This window comes from Rhinopithecus roxellana, chromosome 12 (assembly GCF_007565055.1).
Source record: "Rhinopithecus roxellana isolate Shanxi Qingling chromosome 12, ASM756505v1, whole genome shotgun sequence".
Taxonomy (NCBI): domain Eukaryota; kingdom Metazoa; phylum Chordata; class Mammalia; order Primates; family Cercopithecidae; genus Rhinopithecus; species Rhinopithecus roxellana.
In genome coordinates this window covers 122,149,780-122,171,288 of record NC_044560.1, presented here as the reverse complement: position 1 = coordinate 122,171,288, position 21,509 = coordinate 122,149,780, and the positions used below count along the sequence as shown (strand labels likewise).

At 51.5% G+C, this 21,509-nt stretch overlaps 4 protein-coding genes across 21 annotated transcripts in view; 2 read left to right on the top strand and 2 right to left on the bottom strand.

Moving 5' to 3' along the window:
- Positions 1-1,830, top strand: part of TESK2 (testis associated actin remodelling kinase 2) — a 159,957-nt gene extending 158,127 nt beyond the window's left edge. For both annotated transcript variants that reach the window (XM_030942641.1, XM_010363070.2), the window contains one exon: positions 152-1,830. In XM_030942641.1, the coding sequence (XP_030798501.1) occupies positions 152-873 (722 nt within the window). In that variant the 3' untranslated portion in view covers positions 874-1,830. The remainder of the gene's footprint in view (positions 1-151) is intronic.
- TOE1 (target of EGR1, exonuclease) lies at positions 1,740-6,032 on the bottom strand. The gene is made up of 8 exons (XM_010363069.2): positions 5,411-6,032; positions 4,502-4,644; positions 4,375-4,415; positions 4,150-4,246; positions 3,605-3,763; positions 3,073-3,332; positions 2,714-2,873; positions 1,740-2,634 (listed from the first exon to the last, which is right to left on the bottom strand). Exons 1-8 carry the CDS (start codon positions 5,460-5,462, stop codon positions 2,014-2,016), a joined length of 1,533 nt encoding a protein of 510 aa, XP_010361371.1. The 5' UTR covers positions 5,463-6,032; the 3' UTR covers positions 1,740-2,013.
- On the top strand, positions 5,252-16,730 carry MUTYH (mutY DNA glycosylase). 17 transcript variants are annotated; one of them, XM_030942644.1, is made up of 17 exons: positions 5,397-5,496; positions 10,279-10,412; positions 10,722-10,842; positions 11,607-11,827; positions 11,916-11,955; positions 12,069-12,142; positions 12,280-12,321; positions 12,405-12,476; positions 12,552-12,665; positions 12,751-12,848; positions 12,929-13,073; positions 13,153-13,216; positions 13,390-13,581; positions 13,686-13,822; positions 13,908-14,060; positions 14,523-14,564; positions 16,537-16,730. In XM_030942644.1, the coding sequence occupies exons 3-17, from the start codon at positions 10,728-10,730 to the stop codon at positions 16,666-16,668; spliced, it is 1,641 nt and encodes a 546-aa protein (XP_030798504.1). In that variant the 5' UTR covers positions 5,397-5,496; positions 10,279-10,412; positions 10,722-10,727; the 3' UTR covers positions 16,669-16,730. The 17 variants fall into 17 exon arrangements, with proteins under 17 accessions (XP_030798515.1, XP_010361366.1, XP_010361365.1 ...); XM_030942655.1 differs by lacking the exon at positions 10,279-10,412 and having other exon boundaries at positions 5,252-5,496; positions 11,743-11,827; XM_010363064.2 differs by lacking the exon at positions 10,279-10,412 and having other exon boundaries at positions 5,252-5,496; positions 11,679-11,827.
- A 685-nt stretch (positions 16,731-17,415) lies between these two features.
- HPDL (4-hydroxyphenylpyruvate dioxygenase like) lies at positions 17,416-19,245 on the bottom strand. Its single transcript, XM_010363071.2, has one exon. The coding sequence runs from the start codon at positions 18,793-18,795 to the stop codon at positions 17,596-17,598; it is 1,200 nt and encodes a 399-aa protein (XP_010361373.1). The 5' UTR covers positions 18,796-19,245; the 3' UTR covers positions 17,416-17,595.
- Between the last annotated feature and the right edge of the window lie 2,264 nt (positions 19,246-21,509).

The following is a 21,509-nucleotide window of genomic DNA, read 5'->3' as shown; positions in this document are numbered from 1 at the left end:
CATACTGCTTTCCATCTCCGAGTCTGCTTCTTCATTGGTGAAACGGGGCTGTGGTATCAACTTGCTTTCATGAGTGAAAACATTATGTGGTAAAATGCTGCTTCTATTTGTTATGACTAGTGAGAGTAACCCAGACTTAATTATTCTTCAGGATTCTTGGAGAAAGCACCTGGGGTGAAGCGACTAAGCTCACTGGAAGATAAGATCCCCCACAAGTCACCATGCCCAAGACGTACCATCTGGCTGTCTCGAAGCCAGTCAGACATCTTTTCCCGTAAGCCCCCACGTACAGTGAGCGTCTTGGACCCATACTACCGGCCACAAGATGGTGCTGCCCGCACCCCCAAAGTCAACCCTTTTAGTGCTCGCCAGGACCTCAAGGGGGGCAAGATCAAGTTTTTTGACCTGCCCAGCAAGTCTGTCATCTCTCTGGTATTTGACCTGGATGCACCAGGACCTGGAACTATGCCCCTGGCTGACTGGCAGGAGCCCCTGGCCCCACCTATTCGCCGGTGGCGTTCCTTGCCTGGTTCGCCTGAGTTCTTGCATCAGGAGGCTTGTCCATTTGTGGGCCGGGAAGAATCGCTATCTGATGGGCCCCCACCACGCCTAAGTAGTCTCAAGTACAGAGTTAAAGAGATCCCACCATTCCGGGCATCTGCCCTACCAGCTGCTCAAGCCCATGAGGCTATGGACTGCTCCAGTCTCCAGGAAGAAAACGGTTTTGGGTCCAGGCCCCAGGGGACCAGTCCATGCCCTGTGGGTGCTTCTGAGGAGATGGAGGTAGAAGAAGAAAGGCCAGCAGGCTCAACTCCAGTCACCTTTTCCACCTCAGGCTTAGGCCCGCAAACCCAGGGAAAGCAGGATGGGTGAGGGGGGTTAGTCCCTGCCTCCCCTTAGGGATGGACCTTCAGCTGAAACCATATGGCCCCCTAGGTGCACAGCCTTGATTCTTCCCTGGAGCCTACAGAGTAGGCAGGCTAGGCCAACCCAGGCTCAGCTTCTAGGCTCCCAGTGCCCATTGGCTGTGTATGACAGGGGAGGCAGGAGTGAGAGGCCTTCCTAGTTAGGGCCAACAGCTGATATCAAGCCTCTGAAATCCGGCAAGGACGTCTGCCTCCCACTGGACCCCCTCCAGTGCACTTCCCCAGACAGGACCAGAGGATGTCTAGTTCTAGGCTGAGCTGGCAGGCAGCTATTACCCCGGTTCTTTCCCGCCCCAGGTCTGTCTCTTGCCCTTTCTTGGGGCATGTAAGCTACTGAGTGGAACATGGAGCTGACTAAGAGGCCATAACGGGCATGGCTGTTTCCCAGACCTGAAGATTGGGGTGCTTCTTGCCAGTATTCTAAGACACTTGAGTAATTGCTGTTTGCACTTACTGCATGGTCAGACCACGTCACTACGTTTCTATGCAAGGGGAGAGCAAGGCAGTGTTGTGGTCATGGCTCTTAGCTAACCTATTCAAAGACCTTTTTCCCATTGATTAATCTATTTTCATATTTATAAAGGAGTCTTAATGTTCTGCCCCATAAGACTTTCAACCTTGTGGTTGGGAGTGGGGCTGGTTTTGTAGGCCCTAGGGCCTGCTTCTATGTATTTGTCAACATGTGATACATTCAGTTGATTAAATGGTTTATACATGGACTGATTTTCTTCCCTTCCTGCCATGGCTGGAACTTTGGGAACAGTCTGTCCTTACAGAGCTGCAATAAGAAATAACCAAAGATGAAGCTGGTCAAATATTTTCATAACTTGCTTCTGTTGATTTTTTTTTGTAAAACTTTCCCAAGACATTTTCAGACTTAAAAATAAAGTCGGTGTTACAGGTGCTGGTCAGCCTTCTTACTTGTACCTCGGACACTGAGATAAAGGAGGAGGTCCAGGGCAATGCAGTGATATGTCTGTCAGGACACTCCCCTTCCCCTAAACTCAGTAGTAGTTGAGTATGACATTTACAGGCTAGAAAGACCCAAAATACCTCCGTTCCACCTGAGTGCTAGGTGGAAGTTGCATCAGCTGCTGCCCCAAGCGAGCTTCATCTTCTGATTGTGGGCTTTTGAGGAACGGGAGAACTGGCTCTTGGCCACTGTGAGGGGTACAGCTTTGCCACTCAAATATACCTTATTGTGGCATTCAGGGAGCCAGGGTCCAGAGCTGCCGTGCTGGGGTCCCTGGCTGACTTCCACATAGGCCATCACATAACCTGTCATAAAGGCATCAAAACCAGCCCGGTGCAATCCATCCCCAGGTACTGGGTTAGAACTGGCTTGGCTCCCTGGCACTTCTGAGGTAGCTGTATCAGCTATTTCAGGCCTTGTTGCTGTAACCCCCATCTCTAAGTCATTTTTGTTGCCTTGGTTGGAGTGAGGCAGGTTCCTAGTTTCATTCTCAGCCACCTCCTGCTCGGTTTCTTCAGCCTTGAGGCTATCCCCACAGACCTGCTTCTTGGGAGGACCATCCTTAGCTTCCCCAGAGGTCTGTGTCCCCGGTAGGTTCAACAAAGCCCTCTTCCGTTTTTCCCTACGTCGTCGCCGTCGCCGCTTGTCCTCTGCTGCAGCCTCATCAGTGTCAATGATAAGGTCAATATCGTGGGACTGAGGACACTGTGGTCCCAGGGGGCACCAGCCATAAGCCTAGGGGTGGGAAAGAGGCTTAGAAAGAGGCTCCAGGCATCAGAACCTCCCCTCCCAAGAAATAGGTGGGTGCTCTCACCGAGAAGTTGTCACAGATGCTGGTGGGATGAGGACGGTGGGTTGCTGGGGGCAGGCAGCAACGGTAATCAATATGGTCCCTCATGCTGGAAGGATAGTTGCAGAACTCCAGGGTCAGGTGTGGGCTGCCAGCTGCCCGCTGCTTCCCATTTTCCCGTTCACTGCAACAGCGCAAGAGGGTAATGGTCCACTAGCATATAAGCTCCATAAGAGCAGGGTTTTTTGGTCTGTTTTGTTCACTGCTGAATCCTCAGCACCTAAAACACTGTCTGGGCACATGGTAGGAGCTCAATAAATATCTTAAGTGAATGAAATAAACTCATATCAGGCCCCACCCCTTTCCCTCAACCATTTCCTCACCATTTCCGGAAGGCGTATTCTAAGTAGGAGGCCACGAAGCGGGCATGAAACTCAGCAGCATATTTGGTGTCATAAATGCCTGCTGGGAACATCTCACACAGGTCAGCAGTGAAGGTTCCCAGACTCTCAGGGAGGTGTGCATAGAAGTTCTGGTACAGGAACACCAAGTCTATAAGGCCATTGTGTAGCACCAGGGGCCGGCGGGCTCGGATTAGCTCCAGGAATAGGGTCCGTACTGACTGGCTCTGGCTCTCATCACCCTAGGTGAAAGTAAAGGGGTCAATGAGGAGGACAGAGTCCCCCAGGGAGCCTCTTCTGCTGGGCATTTATCCCAGGCTTGCCCACTTGGAATGCTCTCTCTCTTCTCTACCCAATGCTACCTACCCTCCTAGCAGTCTTGTTTCCCAAGCCCTGTCACTAGTGATTCCCCATACTCCCTAAGAAGCAGGTTCTCCCCAGGCATCCAGCCTAGGATAGGAAGAAATAAAGTTACAGAAGGGCAGACTCAAGGCTAGGGAGTCTGGAGGCCTACCTTGTCATTGCCCTTATGGTAGGGGATGCCTTGGGCATACTGCTGGTTGAAGTTGAAGCCATGCTGTATCAGGAACTGCACAGACTTTGGTTCTATGACATACTCCTCCATGCACAGCAGAGTGAGATTGAACACCTGAGTCAGATAGGAATGTTCACCCTGGGAGAAAGAGAAAGTCTGCTATATCAAGATTTGGGAGAGCCAAGTTAGGAGGATGCAAAAGCTTAAGAATGATACAATGGACTCGGCGGGGAAAGGGTGGATGCAGGTGAGGGATAAAAGACTACACATTGGGCACAGTGTACACTGTTGGGTGATGAGTGCACCAAAATCCCAGAAATCACCACTAAAGAACTTATTCATTTAACCAAACACCACCTGTTCCCCATAAACCTACTGAAAAAAAAAAAAAAAAAAAAAAAACTATCAAGTTAGAAAAAAAAAACAGATTTGGGAGAAAAAAGCTTCATATCTGATGTTCCCCAGAATCTCTCTACCCTCCTCCCCACAGCCAGACCTAGGATTGGGGTGAGATCAGCTCATACCTTGTCTGGCTGTCGCTTGAAGCAGGCGAGGCCCAGGGAGAGGATAGAACGGGTCCTGGCAGCATGACACACAGCCTTGTAACGTTCCTCGATGCACCTTGGGGTTGGGTTGGGGGTTGCTGTGGCTGGGAGTTAGCCTTATGAAGGACCCAAACCACCCAGGTCAGTGACCGCCCCCCTCCACAGTTGAGGGCTGACACTAAAGAGAACAGGGCTTATACTTACTGGTTCAGCAAACTCTTCCTGTCCCCAAGCCCACTCAGCTCCTGTGAGGAGGTAAAGGGAGCGTTGACAGGCCTCTAGCACCAGTCCCCTTCACAACCACCTGCCCTCCTCGTTTTCCAACTCTCACCGTGTCCACAGCCACGAAATTAGCTGTCTTTATGGCTAGCAGGAGGGATGGCCACATCTCTTTGAAGTTGTTGCTTTGCACATCCACTACGGGAACCCGGACTACTAGCTCCTCCCCAGATGTTGTGCTTTTGCTGACACCACCTGGGGGTTAAGAGGGTGATGGATGTTCATGCTTAAGGAAAGAGCCCAGGGGAACAGACAGCAAGCTAGGCCACGGTGATGGTGGTGAGGGGGGTAGTTTCCATTGGCAGCTTTTCCCACAAGCCTTTGTATCCCACGTGTTCTACACACAGGCCTTGGAGTGGAGAGTGCCCTGAATTTGGGGAGGAAGCCTGGGTCTTCCCGTGGCTTGTATGAGTCTGAGTAAATTACTTCCCACTTCGCTGTCACAAGATATAGAGGAGAAAGTTGGACTAGATGACCTTTGAGATTCTTTTTTCCCGTGTCCTGCAGGGAACATTTTGCAGGGCTTGAGGATCTCAGCTCCCTTAATATCCCACAGGGATCCACACTACTGTTCTCATGGTGCCCCAGCGCCATAAGCAACAGTTCCCAGTAAGCCCCAGAGCCTGATAGTGCCACACACCAGAGCTGCCAATACGTCCTACCTTCCTTTCGACCACAATGCTCAATCCACTCCACTGAACTGAATCACAACTATTATTAGTAACCGTTATGAGCTCCAGACTACATCTCCCGCCATGCCTCCATCAGCTCCATGCTCCCAACGCTCCAGGCTTTTGCAGCCCGAGCCGCGGTGTACAATGGGACTTGTAGTCTCCTCGTGGCTAGTTCAGGCGGAAGGAGCAGTCCTCTAAAGCTTGAGGTCTCTAGAACTATGAGCCCGAGGCCTTGCCCTCTCCCAGAGCGCAGAGGCTTTGAAGGCTACCCCTGGGAAGCCGCTCACCGTCGGAAGCTGCGGGAGCTGAAGCTGCGCCATCGTCACTGTAGGCGGCCATGACACCGCTCGTCTCCCGCCTGAGTCGTCTGTGGGTATGCTGGACTTGCGCTCCGTCTCCTGGAGCAGTTCAGGCAGTCGGGGATGGCGCGGGGTCTAGCTGTCGGGTGGCCGAGGGGTCGGACTTCCGTTCAGACCTCCCGGGTCCGGCGCGGGGAAGGCAGCCCGGCGCGCGCTAATTGCCTATTGGCCGGTGCTGCCGCCTCGCCGCCGGGATGGGCCCGAGCCACGCCCCCTGAAGTGCGCCGGAAAGCTGGGCGCGCTAGAGCTCGCTGGAGGTAAATTTTCTTTCCCGCACTGGCGGCGGGAACGCGGGGCTTCGGTGTACTGCTCTCTTCATCAGCGTGGGCTGGGGGTGGGGGGATGACTGGGTTTGGGCTTTCCAGAGAAGGTGACGCTGCCTGAGCTGAGCTTAAAGCACGCCCAGGAGTTAGGCTAGGAGGGGGTCGTGTGGAGGAAAGAAAGGTGTTCTGGGCATCGGTAAATTCCCAGAGAGGATGGAGAGCGCAGTGCTCTCCAGAAAGTGAAAGAGGCGGGGAGTAAGCCGTCGGAGGAGGCTGAGGAGGGTGTAGGGCGACCGACTGGTAGGGAAGCTTTTGAAATAATCCAATCAAGTGATAATGTGGACTTGAATTAAGGCTGGCAGTATGGATGGCGAGGAAGGGACAAATTGTGAAGCAACTAGGCTGTAGAGTCGACCAAGAGGGTGATTAAGCTTGAAAGAGATTTCTAGGCCGGGCGCGGTGGCTCACGCCTGTAATCTTAGCACTGGGGGAGGCCGATGCGGGCTAATTACCTGAGGGTCAGTTCAAGACCAGCCTGGCCAACGTGGTGAAACCCCGTCTCTACTAAAAGTACAAAAAAAATTAACTGGGTATGGTGTGGGCGCCTGTAATCCCACTACTCAGGAGGCTGAGGCAGGAGAATCTCTTGAACCCGGGAGGCGGAGGTTGCGGTGAGCCCAGATCGCGCCATTTTGCACTCTAGCCTGGGCAACAAGAGCGAAACTCCGTTTCAAAAAAATAAAGAGGTTCCTATTGGAGACTAGTACCTCCCTAAACACTCCAATTCCCATCCACCTGTGCCTTCCAATGCTCCTTTGTTACTCTTTGTTTATAGTTCATCTTCAGCTTCTCTCAGCTCAGCCCATTTCATCATTATTCAGAACTGCTTGGGCCTGGCGCAGAGGCTTATGCCTGTAATCACTTTAGGAGGCCGAGGTGGGAGGATCGCTTGACCCCAGGAGTTCAAGACCAGCCTGGGCAACATAGTGAAACCTTGTCTCTACAAAAAAAAAATTAAAAATTAGTTGGGCATGGTGGTGCGCACCTGTAGTCCCAGCTACCTGGGAGGCTGAGGCGAGAGGATGGCTTGAGCCCAGGAGATCGAGGCTGCAGTGAGTCATGATCTCCCCACTGCACTCCAACCTGGGTGGCAGAGCAGCAGAGTGAAGGACACACTGTCTATAAAAACAACAGCAAAAAAACTGTTTGGATTTCTCCTATCCTAAAAAAGGGAAACTCTTTTGACTATCCCCCATCCCATTAATTCATTTAACAAGTATTTATTGTGTACAGTTTACCTGGCACTGACTTTGGACACACACCAGTCAACAGAAGAGAATCAGTCCTTGCACTCAAGTCATTTTTTACAGTAAAATTCAGGAAGTACACACTGATGGAAAAAATCAAAGTAATGTGAAATTACATTGGGGTAAGAGCTACAAGGCAGAAATATGTGATAGGATAAGATGAGGGGACCTGATCTGGACATTTCAGTCAAGACTTGAAAAATGATTAGATGTTAGGTAAAGCATAAAAAAGTCCAAACAGGAAATTGATTGTGTGAGGCTCCAAGATGGACAGACACATTTGAGGTATTGAAGCAACTAAATTCAGTCAACCTTGGCTGGAGCACAGTGAGAGGGGATGAGGCAGATGGTGCCCGAATTATTGGACCCACAAGGCTGTAGTAAAAGGACTCCCTTCTATTCTAAGAGCAAGGGTGTGGCAGCCAAATCACTCCAATGGCCTATAAGGGACTTTGTGACCCTCCCCTCCCCACCTCATCTGGTTTACTTCTCTGACCTACCACTCAGCCCCATCTGATTCCATTCTAACCACATTGGCCTATTTACTGTACCACAGACATACCAGGCACCCTCCTTGGGGCCTTTGCACTCGCTTAGAAAGCTTTGGGTCTACCTTGACGACAGTCTTTAAAATTACAACATTAAATCTCACCTTGGCACTCTTTTTTTTCCCCACTTGCTCTAATTTTTGCTTTTCATGCTAATATTTATCACCTAACATGTTATGGAATTTACTTATGTTCATTATTCCTTTTCTGTCCCCATTAGAATATAAGCTCCCTGAGGGCAGGAACTTTTGATGTTTTATTTACTGAAGTATGCCAGGTGCCTAAAACTGCATGGCATCTATTAGGGGCTCCATAAATATTTGCTCAATCTTTTTTTTTCTTTAAGAGACAGGGTCTTGCTGAGCCCAGGATGGAGTGCAGTGGCACAATCATAGCTCACTGCAGCCTCGACCTTCAGGGTTCAAGCTGTTCTTCACTTCAGCCTCCAGAGTAGCGGGATTACAGTGTTGAGCCACCACAACCAGCTTGCTCAAGAATTTAATGACCCGTAGTAAAGGCCTAGAGTATTTAAAAAAGAAAGAAAAAGGAAAAAAGGAAGGAAGGAAAGAGCGGGGGAGAAAAGAAAGAAAATAAAAGAATATAATGGGGTGCCACCCGGCGCCGTAGTTCATGCCTGTAATCCCAGCACTTTGGGAGGCCGAGGCGGTTTGATTGCTTGAGCTCTGTAGGTTGAGACTAGCCAGGGCAACATGGTGAAACCCTATCTCTAACAAAAATACAAAAATTAGGTGAGTGTGGTGGTGGTGTGCGCCTGTGGTCCCAGCTGCTTGGAGTTGGGGTTGGGTATTGGGGTGGGAGGATTGCTTGAGCTGAGGAAGCAGGGTTGCAGTGAGCCAAGATCACACCACTGCACTCCAGCCTGGGTGACAGAGTGAGACCCCATCTCCCGCCCCACCAAAAAAAGAATGGGAAGCCATTGAAGGTTATAAGGAAGGAAGTGACATGATCTGGAAAAGGTTCTTTTGCTCTTTGGATAATGGATTGTAGAATGAATGTGGAAGTAAGCAGGTTTGGTAAAGGAAGTTTGGCTATGAAGGGAAGGAGTGTACGAGTCAAGGAGAAAATCTTTCCCTTTGCCCTCTGAAGATCTGCTGAAAAATCAGCCACAAATAGCAAGTTAACTGGAAAAAAGGCATACAAATTTATTAACATGCACACTAGGAGAATCACAAAGTGATTACCCATCCCCCTACAGAGTTTGTAAGTTTATATGCCATCTGACAAAACAGATTATGGGAGGGGTAGAAGAGAAATTCTGTTTTTCTGTTTTTGTAGAGACTTACTATGTTGCAAGCCTAATCTCGAACTCCTGGGCTCAAGCAATTCTGCCTTGGCCTCCCAAAGTGCTGGGATTACAGCCCTGAGCCAGCATGTCCAACTCTATTTGTTTTTAAATAAACTGAACTTTGGCCAGAAGGAGATTCTGTTGAAGGGAATAAAGGGTTACTAGGGAGACTGGAATGGGGACAGAGAATGGAATTGTTAATAGTTCTCTTGGGAATTTGAACGATCCTGAGGTATACAACACCTTGTGAAAGGGTTTGTTCAGGTATGGTTACATGTTAGTCTTAGCGAGAGGGGAAGAAAACACAAGTGTTCTTTTTAGTGGGTTTGGACTGTAGGCAGATAAAGAGTTCCAGAGGAACAACTTTGTCCTGGCTTTGGGAGAGTCTGTGGGGTAGAAGGAGCAGAGAGACCTTGAGGCTTCTTAAGTTCAGCATGTCAGAGTGCCATCCTTTGGGGTATTGGTTTCTTTCTTTTCTTTTTTTTTTTTTTTTTTTTGAGACAGAGTCTTGCTCTGTCTCTTTTGCCCAGGCTGTGCAGTGGCCGGATCTCAGCTCACTGCAAGCTCTGCCTCCTGGGTTCAAGCGAGCACGTCCAGCTAATGTTTTTGGATTTTTAGTAGAGATGGGGTTTCACAATGTTGGCCAGGCTGGTCTCAAACTCCTGACTCAAGTGATCTGCCCGCCTTAGCCTGCCTTAGCCTCCCGCAGTGTTGAGATTACAGGTGTGAGCCACTGCGCCGGGCCTGGGGTATTGGTTTCTGAGTTCCAGCAGTTAGACGGGATTGGAGGAGCAGGACCCTGAAGAGGAGGAGGGTAGGACAGTGCAAATGGAGGTCGCTTTGAAGTTTTGGTTTTTTGTTTTTTTTTTTCTGAAGGAGGAGGCAAGCTCTTTTGATGAAAATGAGGTGGTAAAGTCAAAGTTTTGGGGGAGAGTTTGATACAGAGGCTTGGCAGGGACTGCATTTTATCACAGTGTAAGAATGCTGGTTGTGGATTGGAAAGAACAAGTTGCTTAATCTCCATCAACTTCAATCTCCTTATAAGTAAGATGGAGGGGATACTAGTGCCTACCTCATGGAGTCACCAGGAGATTGAGAGATCCAGTACAGCTCTTCATGGGTTCTGACATAGAGTTGGCACTCACAAAGTATCAGCTAATTTTAGCTGTTAGAGAAAAGGCGGCCATTATAACAGTCCGGGAGCAGTGAAAATCAACCAGGCACATTTTCTCATTGTTGATGGTCAGCCACCTATGGTTTACTAGATCAGGAAAAGATTAGGAATAAAAATAGCTAATCTCTTATTCTCCCACTGATTTGCCATCTGTTCTCAGACAGATCTTTTGTCCCTCTGATCCCTGGTTTCTTCCAGGATAAAATGAAGGTTTTGGACTAGATGACTACTAAAGGCTGTTTCAGTGTAACCATGCTACATCTCTAAGAGGCAGAGAAACCTCCTACCCCCATTCTCCCAGACACACCTGAACACCTAAACACACAATCACAGTAAGCATCAGGGATACACAAATGCTCCCAAACAGGAGGCTGTGGTCCTTGACCCATCCCAGCCCTGGCCTCTGTTTTTGCATGTCTCCAGGGCTGTAACGCTGGCCCCCTTGAGGCCACTTGCTCAGCTATACTAGTTGTATCTCAGTGCTGCAGCCAGCCAAGAGTAAACTCATGAGCATCTTGAGAGTGCTTGAGAAAAGCTGGACCCTATGTGAATGGTGGATTAGACGGAGATGGCTATCACCCTTGGAAGGCCTCAAGATTCTGCCTCATTGTGACTGCTTTGGCTGGGTCTTTTTGTTTCAGGCCATCATGAGGAAGCCACGAGCAGCCGTGGGAAGTGGTCACAGGAAGCAGGCAGCCAGCCAGGAAGGGAGGCAGAAGCATGCTAAGAGCAACAGTCAGGCCAAGCCTTCTGCCTGTGATGGTAAGGAACTTGGTTGTGGCCCAAGGCTCACTGGCCATAAAAGGGGGCAGATTCAGGCTGGGAAGGGATTGTGATAAGTATCAAGACATTAAGAGACTTACTAAGGGCCAGGTGTGGTGGCTCACACCTGTAATCCCAGCCCTTTGGGAGGCCGAGACGGGTGGATCCCTTGAGCCCAGGAGTTTGAGATCAGCCTGGGTAACATGGCGAAACCCCCTCTCTATGCTCGCATGGTGGTAAGCGTCTGTAGTCCCAGCTACTCAGGAGGCTGAGGAGGGAGGATCGCTTGAACCTGCAAGGCAGAGGTTGCAATGAGTTGAGATAGTGCCACTGCACTTCAGCCTGTGCAACAGAGCCAGACTCTGTCTCAAAAAAAAAAAGAGACTCACTAAGGGTGTAATTCTGACTATATTGCTGTGTGACGTTAGGATAATTGCTCTGGATGGCTGTTTTCTTACCAGTAAAATGGAGCAGTAGTTCAGCATTTCCTCCCTCATGTGGCTTTCATGGGACCAAATGAGTTTATGAACCTGAAAGTGTTTTGTAAATAGGAAGGTCCTGCACCAGTATATATTATAGCTGGCTAACACTATTAGGTTTTCATTATGGCTCAGAGACAAAGAAGCCAGCAGTACCACCCTGAGAAATTAAGGCCAGAAATTTAGCCACAGCTACACACAATTACATAACTCAGGTCTGACTCCAGCTCCAAAGCTTAAAGGGGTTTGTTGGGGGAAGCCCTAACTGGGAGCATACTGCCACAGACTGCTGTGTCCCAAGACCCTGGTACCCAGGCTATGCAGGGATGATTCCTGAGTGTCCTGGGGCCCCAGCAGGCCTGGCCAGGCAGCCGGAAGAGGTGGTATTGCAGGCCTCTGTCTCCCCATACCATCTATTCAGAGACGTAGCTGAAGTCACAGCCTTCCGAGGGAGCCTGCTAAGCTGGTACGACCAAGAGAAGCGGGACTTACCATGGAGAAGACGGGTAGGCAGGCGAGGAGCAGGGACAGTGGGTGGGAGGCAGGCACCCAGCCCCCTCCATCCTAACTCCTCATCTGGGGTTGCATTGACAGGCAGAAGATGAGGTGGACCCGGACAGGCGGGCATATGCTGGTCAGTACATCTCCTGAGAGCAGGGCCACTTTGCCTCAAGGCCCTTGGGTCTGGGGGCTGTGGGCCAGGTAGGGCAGGTCAGCAGTGTCCTTATGCCAACCCCTTTCCCCTAGTGTGGGTCTCAGAGGTCATGCTGCAGCAGACCCAGGTTGCCACTGTGATCAACTACTATACCGGATGGATGCAGGTGACTCCAGGGGAGGAAGGGAAGGGTCATGGGTCGGACCCCAGATGAGAGCCTTTACTTTGGGGTGGGTGTAGAGAAGGCTTCCTCTACCACCCTCACCCTTGACCTTGTCTCTTTCTGCCTGCCTGTGGCTATAGAAGTGGCCTACACTGCAGGACCTGGCCAGTGCTTCCCTGGAGGTGAGAGCCACCCTAGGGTAGGGGAAATAGGAACGATAGAGGGACTGATGGGTGATCTCTCTGACCTCTGATCCTACCCACAGGAGGTGAATCAGCTCTGGGCTGGCCTGGGCTACTATTCTCGTGGCCGGCGGCTGCAGGAGGGAGCTCGGAAGGTAAGGGGATGGCAGGAGGGTAGGAACTCAGGAGTCTTGGGTGTCTCATAATCTTGAGTCTTGCACTCCAATCAGGTGGTAGAGGAGCTAGGGGGCCACATGCCACGTACAGCAGAGACCCTGCAGCAGCTCCTGCCCGGCGTGGGGCGCTACACAGCTGGGGCCATTGCCTCTATTGCCTTTGGCCAGGTGATCCCACAGCCCACCCCCACTTTGTGCATGCCCAGCCTTCTTCCTCCCAGCCCAGGCTAACTCTTTGGCTCCTCTGTGCCAGGCAACCGGTGTGGTGGATGGCAACGTAGCACGGGTGCTGTGCCGTGTCCGAGCCATTGGTGCTGATCCCAGCAGCACCCTTGTTTCCCAGCGGCTCTGGTAGGATGTTGGGGTAACAAGGGTGCTTCAGGGGTGTCTCCAAAGGAGCTCTGGCTCACAGCAGTGTTCCCTTCTTTTAGGGGTCTAGCCCAGCAGCTGGTGGACCCAGCCCGGCCAGGAGATTTCAACCAAGCAGCCATGGAGCTAGGGGCCACAGTGTGTACCCCACAGCGCCCACTGTGCAGCCAGTGCCCTGTGCAGAGCCTGTGCCGGGCACGTCAGAGAGTAAGCCTACTGGGGAAGGGGCACTGAGAAGTTCTAAGGGGTGACTCTGCCCTATGATACCCAACCCTGTGCCTCTCAGGTGGAGCGGGAACAGCTCTTAGCCTCATGGAGCCTGTCGGGCAGTCCTGATGTGGAGGAGTGTGGTGAGCACCAAACCTAGCCCCCACCCCAGCCCTTCCTGGCCCAGTCAGAAGCCCCACTCCAGTTCTTCCTCTAACCTGAGTAAGATTCTGCAGAACTTGGCCAAAGCCTGCTCTCTAGATTGGCCCCTCAAGCCCTCTCGGCCTGAGTAGGGTTTGGGGATCTCGGTTCCCAGCTCCCAACACTGGACAGTGCCAGTTGTGCCTGCCTGCTTCAGAGCCCTGGGACCAGACCCTGGGAGTGGTCAACTTCCCCAGAAAGGCCAGCCGCAAGCCTCCCAGGGAGGAGAGCTCTGCCACCTGTGTTCTGGAACAGCCTGGGGCCCTTGGGGGTGCCCAAATTCTGCTGGTGCAGAGGCCCAACTCAGGTACCTGGATACTGGGCGTGGAAGGCAGTGGCGTGAGTAACAAGGGAGAATGGAGGGAATGGGCAGCTGAGGCCTGACCCCTGCCTGGCTGCCCTGCTTCTCAGGTCTGCTGGCAGGACTGTGGGAGTTCCCGTCCGTTACCTGGGAGCCCTCAGAGCAGCTTCAGCGCAAGGCCCTGCTGCAGGAACTACAGCGTTGGGCTGGGCCCCTCCCAGCCACGCGCCTCCGGCACCTTGGGGAGGTAAGTGAGCAGCGGAACGCCCAAGGATGGTGGCTTTTGAGGCTATATCCACAGGCCTATTTGAACCTCTTGGCCCTTCCTCCAGGTTGTCCACACCTTCTCTCACATCAAGCTGACATATCAAGTATATGGTCTGGCCTTGGAAGGGCAGACCCCAGTGACCACCGTACCAGCAGGCGCTCGCTGGCTGACCCAGGAGGAATTTCACACCGCAGCTGTTTCCACCGCCATGAAAAAGGCACTACCTTTGTTGTCTTTGTTGTACTTCCTTGTGTTTCCTACATGAACACAAGCATGTAAACAGGAAAAAAAGCATTTTTGGGCCGGGCGCGGTGGCTCAAGCCTGCAATCCCAGCACTTTGGGAGGCTGAGACGGGCGGATCACGAGGTCAGGAGATCAAGACCATCCTGGCTAACACGGTGAAACCCCGTCTCTACTAAAAATACAAAAAACTAGCCGGGCGAGGTGGCGGGCGCCTGTAGTCCCAGCTACTCGGGAAGGCTGAGGCAGGAGAATGGCGTAAACCCGGGAGGCGGAGCTTGCAGTGAGCTGAGATCCGGCCACTGCACTCCAGCCCGGGCGACAGAGCGAGACTCCGTCTCAAAAAAAAAAAAAAAAAAAAAAAGGGCAGAACACCGGTTTATCTCTTTTGGAAAAAGGAAACAGTGCCAGCCCTCACCTCCCCGTCTTCTTGTCTAGGTTTTCCGTGTGTATCAGGGCCAACAGCCAGGGACCTGCAAGGTAAGTCTCCTAGGCCTCTCCCAACCCAGTCTCCCCAGGCCTGAGGCCATGGGTTTTTAGTCAGTTAACTGACGAATGTTTGGGTGAACATTCTCCACTCCAGGCTTCACTTGAGAGAGGAATAATTCTTGACCTGGAGAACTTGCATTGTGGGGTGCAGGGTAGAGGGAAAGGAAAAAAATGATGAGGACTTTCCAGTGTCACAGGTGTGTGAAATGCATGTACTGGATTTTGTGGGATATGAATTGTGGAGCCATCAGTTCTTTTTGTTTTGTTTTGAGACAGTCTTGCCCTGTCACCCAAGCTGGAGTGCAGTGGCCCAATCTCGGCTCACTGTAATCTCCGACAACTAGATTAAAGTGATTCTCCTGCCTCAGTCTCCCAAGTAGCTGGGATTACAGGTGCCTGCCACCACGCCCAACTAATTTTTGTATTTTTAGCAGAGACAGGGTTTCACCATGTTGGCTAGTCTGGTCTCAATCTCCTGACCTCAAGTGATCTGCCCGCCTTGGCCTCCCAAAGTACTGGGATTATAGGCGTGAGCCACCACACCCATCCATGGGAGCTGTCAGTTCTATCTGGGAGACAAGGATCAGGAAAGGCTGTTTGGAGGAAGCAGCTGGTAATCTTGTAATACCTAACCTTGTTTTAGACTCTCCCTTAATCACCTAGCCTTGTTTCCACATGAATAGGCTCTCCCTTCGCTGAGAAAGCCAGACAACTCCATTTGGCTCCTTCTGTAAATGAAGCCTTGCAAATAGGTTTCAAGGACTTGTCACCCACCCCCTTCCTCAAGGAGTTAACTTGTGTATGCAGACTCTCAACATATCAAAGAGTCCAATTAACTGATAAGGTACTGAAGCAAGCAATGTTTGAAGTTCCCAGGATTTTGCTCAAGAGATAACACCATAAAGCCTTGAGTTTGTGTCCAACAGAGCCCACATATATAACATCTTATGAAAGATTTAGAGTCCCTGCACCTGGAAACTGTTTGTTTCTCTGTAACCATTTGTCTTTTTAACTTTTTTACATGTTTTTACTTCTGTAAAATTGTTGCAGCTGAACTCCCCATCCCCTTCTTAAACTGAAGTATAAAGAAAATCGAGCCTTCCTGGGGCGGAGAGAATTTCGAGCGTTAGCCGTTTCTCGCTCACCGGTTAATAAAGGACTTTTTTTTTTTTTTTTTGAGACAGTCTTGCTCTGTCGCCCAGGCTGGAGTGTGGAGTTCAGTGGCGCAATCTCGGCTCACTGCAAGCTCTGCCTCCCGGGTTCATGCCATTCTCCTGCCTCAGCCTCCTGATAGCTGGGACTACAGGTGCCAACCACCAGGTCCAGCTAAATTTTTGTATTTTTAGTAGAGACGGGGTTTCACCGTGTTAGCCAGGATGGTCTCCATCTCCTGACCTCGTGATCTGCCTGCCTTGGCCTCCCAAAGTGCTGGGATTACAGACATGAGCCACCGCGCCTGGCCAGGACTCTTAAATTCGTCTCAAAGTGTAGCGTTTCTCTAACTCGCTTGGATACAACAATCTGGGTCCTAGAAATGAATCATTCTCTTCAGGTTTGGGAGGGGAATCAACTGTAGGGATGTTCTTTCCAGTCCCAAGAGTAGTGTGAGCAAAGGTCGGGCCCAGTGCAGGCTGCAGTGCTCAAGGGGCTGTGAGCAGTTGGTTTAGCTGGAAAGGTCAGCAGGGTCTGCTGGGTCAGTCAGGGTGTGAGCCCTGGGCTGCTGACCCATTTTAGGTGGAGAGGAGTCAGATTCATATTTTTAGGACAATTTGATTCCCTCAGGCAGCCTTTTGGAAGGTTGATTGATGGGGCAGTTACTTGAGGCAGGATGAAAGCTCTACCGCATTCCAGGCTAAGCCTGAGCTAGATCAGTAGAGTCAGGGAAAGGGAGGGAGAACAAGGAGAGGATTCTCTGCTCCCCCTCCCCTAACTACAAGGCCTCCCGTCTTCCATTTTTTCACAGGGTTCCAAAAGGTCCCAGGTGTCCTCTCCGTGCAGTCGGAAAAAGCCCTGCATGGGCCAGCAAGTCCTGGATAATTTCTTTCGGCCTCACATCTCCACTGATGCACCCAACCTCAACAGTGCAGCCCAGTGACACCTCTGAAAGCCCCCATTCCGAGAATCCTGTTGTTAATAAAGTGCTTATTTTTGTAGTTATTTTGTGTTGTATTTTTTTGAGATGGGGTCTTGCTATGTTGCTCAGGCTAGTTTTGAACTCAGGTGATTCTGGCCTCAAGTGATTCTCCCACTTCAGCCTCCTAAAGGGCTTGGATTATAGGCATGAGCCACCACGCCCACCCTTTTATAGCTATTTTGGAGAGGCTTCCATCCTCTCCCTAGTCCCTCCTCACATCTGAAGGAGGGACCCAGAAAAGTGGTGACGTTCTGCTTGGTCCTGACTTCCTCTGGCTGAACTCCCAGCCAACCCTGGGCAGATGGGGTCAGGGGGTGGGTGTTCTGTCCAGACTGATCTGTCCTCCATCCCCCAGGAGAAAGGCAAGGCAGCTACAGGGAGTACCTGCCAGTGGCTGACACCCAACACCCTCCGTCTAGGTCTCAGGTCAGCTCTGATTGGAGCAGTGGCATCACTCTGGAGAAGGTAGTTGGGCTCAATTCCCACCCAGCCCCTTCCCACCTGCAGTCGCTCCCTAGGGGGAGAGGAAGCACAGGAGAAGATTTGTTCTGTTTTAAATTCCTACTTCAAATATGAAATCATTTATTTAGGGTTATGTTACATACAGAAAAGCAAAGGGCTAATAATGACAGGATTTGAGGAGTGGGTGGGAGGAAACAGAATCACAGTGGGACACAAGGAGGACTCGAAAGTATTGGTTATGTTCTGTTTCCTAGTGTGTAATTCTTTTATTGTTTTTTGTATCTTACATATTTATTATAGACTGTATATAAGAAATGTTTTAGTTTTTAAAAATCCCACCTCTTTGGAGCCCAGTGAGAGACACAGCTTCTGGCAGGCACTGATGAGATGGAAGTCACACCTGCCTCCTGGAGGCAAAGTCTTTCACTAGTTGGGCCTCCTGCAGATGTTCCTCAGTTCTGCAGAGTTCCTCCAGTTCTCAGAGCTGGCTGCACTCAGCTCTGGGCATCCTTCGGCTTCCTGGCTCCTGGCAGCTTGCTCCTGTACAGACTGCCACAGAGCTCTGATGTTGCCCTGACCAAAGCCAGTGGCCCCCTGCCTCTGAATCAGCTCCAGGAAGAAAGTGTCCTCAGTGAAAAGGGACTTGGTGAAGACCTGAAGCAGAAACTTGCCTTCATCACCATCTAGCAGGATCCCCTGTCCAGCAAGCAGATGAGGCTCGTGCCCTGCAGCTCGGATCTGCCTCTCCTTTCCTGGCTGCTGGTAGTATGCTCCAGGGGGAGCCAGGAACTGGCCTCCAGCAGCTGCCACCCCCTCAGTGGCCTCCACAATATTAGGCGTATACAGCCCCACGTGCTGCAGGCCTGGCCCCTTGTGCCGGGCCAGGAACTGCTCCACCTGGTCCTGTCGTGTCGTCGCCCCCGGCAGAGACTCAGCCAGCACGAGAGTGGGAACAATGCTGCCCGGCTGGGCCTGCAGGGCTGTGAGCCTCAGTCCCCCAAGCCCAAACCCTGCTGTTATTTCCAGGCCCAGCTCGGGATCCTCACCTGGGCTCAGCGGCAAGTGGCAAAAGCCCAGGCAGTTGTGGAACCAGCGCAAAAGTGTGGGGGAGCTGCCGGCGGTGCAGGCCAAGGTCAGGTGGTCCACGTGGCTGACCCACCCAGGGCCAGGCGCAGAGGGCACGGGCCTGAAGCCGGGCAGGAAGGGTCCGCGGTAACCGGCCCGCTCCAGCAAGGTCAGGCTGATGTTGCCGGCGGGCGAGCTGACCACGGCGTAAGTGGCGGCACCCTGCGTGTCCCGCACGCGAACGGGAGGGACAGGCACGCTGCAGCCCAGAGCTGCCAGTTCCCGGGTTGCAGCGCCGACGTCCGCCACGTCGAAGCACAGGTTCGTGGCGCTGGGGACGGCGTGACGCGGGTCCAGGCCATACAGCGGCTCTCCAGACCCTGGGCCCTCGTTCACCAAAAAGACAGCGTCGCCGCTGCGCAAGGCCAGCTGCCGCCAGCCGTCCACCTCCCGCGAAGCCAGGGGCTGGAAGCCGAAGAGGCGCTGCAGGTCCCGGGCGAGGGGCTGACCCGCGGGCACGTGGAAGGCGATGTGGCACAAACGAAGGGCGGGCGCGGCCATGGCGCTCTGGACAGCGACCTAGACTTGTCTTTCTGGGGCCGCTCACTTGTGGTTGGGGACTTCGGGACTCTCAGTCCTGGGCTGATCGTCCGGAGTTGGGGAGTCCAGTTCACCCCGCAGAGCAAGTTTCTCGCTTTCTTCCGGAAAGAAGTCACCCGCCGACCCCTGAGAGCTCGCGGTTCTCCCTGCAGCGCCACCCCAGCCAGGAGCAGCCCCTGGAGCACAGGGTCTCACTGAGCCGAGCTGCTAGTTTTGAGAACCACGCGGAGCCTGTGCTCGCGCCAAGCTGGAGAAAGGGGGCGGAGCCCGTGACTCCGCCTTTAACTCCTCACCCTCCCGTCCACACCCTGTCGCCTAGGATACTGCGGGGTTGCTGCGCTGTTCTTTCCCCGGGCCTCATGCCGGGTCACATCCTTGGGCACTGAGCCTCCCTTCCTCAGGCCAGGAACTCACAATGGCTGCCTTCATTCGGCGCCAGGCGCTGGGCGCCCACTCATCCCCACAACCTCACAGCGAAGGGACTCAGCCCGGGTTCAGGGAAAGAGTTGGAATTGTCTCTCCACAAGCACGGAATTTCTTAGCACTTTCATGTTTTGTCTTTAAGTTCTGGAGTTTGCCTCTAAGTCTTAATGTTCCCTGGAATACACACACACACACACACACACACACACACACACACACACACACACAGAGGTTTATATGTTTTGAGACAGGGTCTCACTCTGTCACCCAGGCTGGAGTGGTACAATCACAGCTCACTGCAGCCTCCATCTCCTGGGTTCAGGCGATTTTCCTGCCTCAGCACACAAATAGCTGGGACCACAGGCGGACGCCACAACACCTAGCTAATTTAAAACACACACACACACACACACACACACACACACACATATATATATATATATATATATATAAAATAATTATTTTTCTTTTTTAGAGATGAGGTCTTGCTGTATTGCCCAAGCTGGTCTTAAACTCCTGGGCTCAAGCCATCTTTCAACCTCAGCGTCTCAAAGTGTTGGGCAATCTCTCAACCACTCGTATCTCTTTCTTCAATCCCACTTCTGTCAACATCATTTAACCCCTTGTCCCAAGCAAGATTTGGAGGAAAAATCTGACAGTTCGGGATCTGAAAGGAACAGCTGCCTGGCTGTCCTTCCCCTTCCTCCTCCTTTAAGGACTGGAACTCAGGCCCTCTTTGCAGCTTCCTGACTTGGCATTGAGCCAGAGATTTCTGTGGTGGGGGCACCTCTGGCTCTGGAACCCAGAATTGTGTGAGATGACTGGATTGAGGAATTTGGAGTCTTCTGGAACTTCAGCTGAGTGGCTCTTGCAGGGTTAGGGAAGGGCATCCAAGAAGGGCAAAAGGCATAAGCAAAACCCAGTAAGAATGTGAGCCAGACTCGTAGAGGAGCAATGGGCCATGTTGTTAGGGAGGCATTTAGGATGAATGCCACAGTCCAAGGCATCACAAGAGATTTTTTTTTGTCAGGCAGCCTGATCTATTGGGTTTCATTGGCAGGAGGGAGAAGGATGTCATAGGGGACAGGGGCTAGCTGGATGTCATGGTGTTGAGGCCTGCAGGCAGGAGGGCAGTACCCAGGAGCTGGTCAGGGTGGTAAAAGGTACTTGGTGCTACTCTGCAGACCAGTGAATGTGAGGACATGAGTTCCAAAAGCCAGATGGACCCGGATTTGAATCACCAGCAACACTTACTGTCTGTATGGGCAAGTTGCTTAACGCCTCTGAGCCTGTGCTCATCTGTAAAAATGGAAATAATAGTACCTACTTCAAAGAGTTGTGATTAAATGAGGTGGAGTAAGTGTTCAGTAAATAGTAGCTGTTGCTATTGTAGTTACTGTTTTTTAAAATTAATTTTATTTTCCCACATGTTCTAATATTTATTTATTTTAAAAAGTTTTTTTTTGACCAGGCACGGTGGGTCACGCCATCTCTACTAAAAATACTCTAAATACTCTACTAAAAATACTCTACTAAAATACTACTAAAAATACTACTAAAAATTAGCCGGGCGTGGTGGCGAACGCCTATAGTCCTAGCTACTCGGGAGGCTGAGGCAGGAGAATGGTGCAAACCTGGGAGGCAGAGCTTGCAGTGAGCCGAGATCGCGCCACTGCACTCCAACATGGGCGACACAGAGAGGCTCTGTCTCAAAAAAAAAAACAAAACAAAGGTTTTTTAGGGCTGGGCGCAGTGACTAACACCTGTAATCTCAGCACTTTGGGAGGCTGAGGCAGGCAGATCACCTGAGGTCAGGAGTTCAAGACCAGCCTGACCAACATGGTGAAACCCCATCTCTACTAAAAATACAAAAAATTGGCTATAATCCCAGCTACTCGGGAGGCTGAGGCAGGAGAATCACTTGAACCCGGGAGGCGGAGGTTGCAGTGAGCCGAGATCACGCCATTGCACTGTAGCCTGGGCAACAAGAGAGAAACTGTCTCAAAAAAAAAAAAAAGAAAAGAAAAATGGTTTTTAGAGATGAGGTCTCACTCTGTCACCTAGGCTGGAGTGCAGTGGCATGATCATAGCTCACTGCAGGCTCCAACTCCTGGGCTTAAGCAATCCTTCCGCCTCAGTCTCCCAAGTAGCTTGGGACTACAGGTGCACACCACCATGCCTGTAATTTAGTTATTGTTTTATTTTATCTCATGATACAATGCCAGTGGAACCTCCCAGAAGGTGTTGTGTGG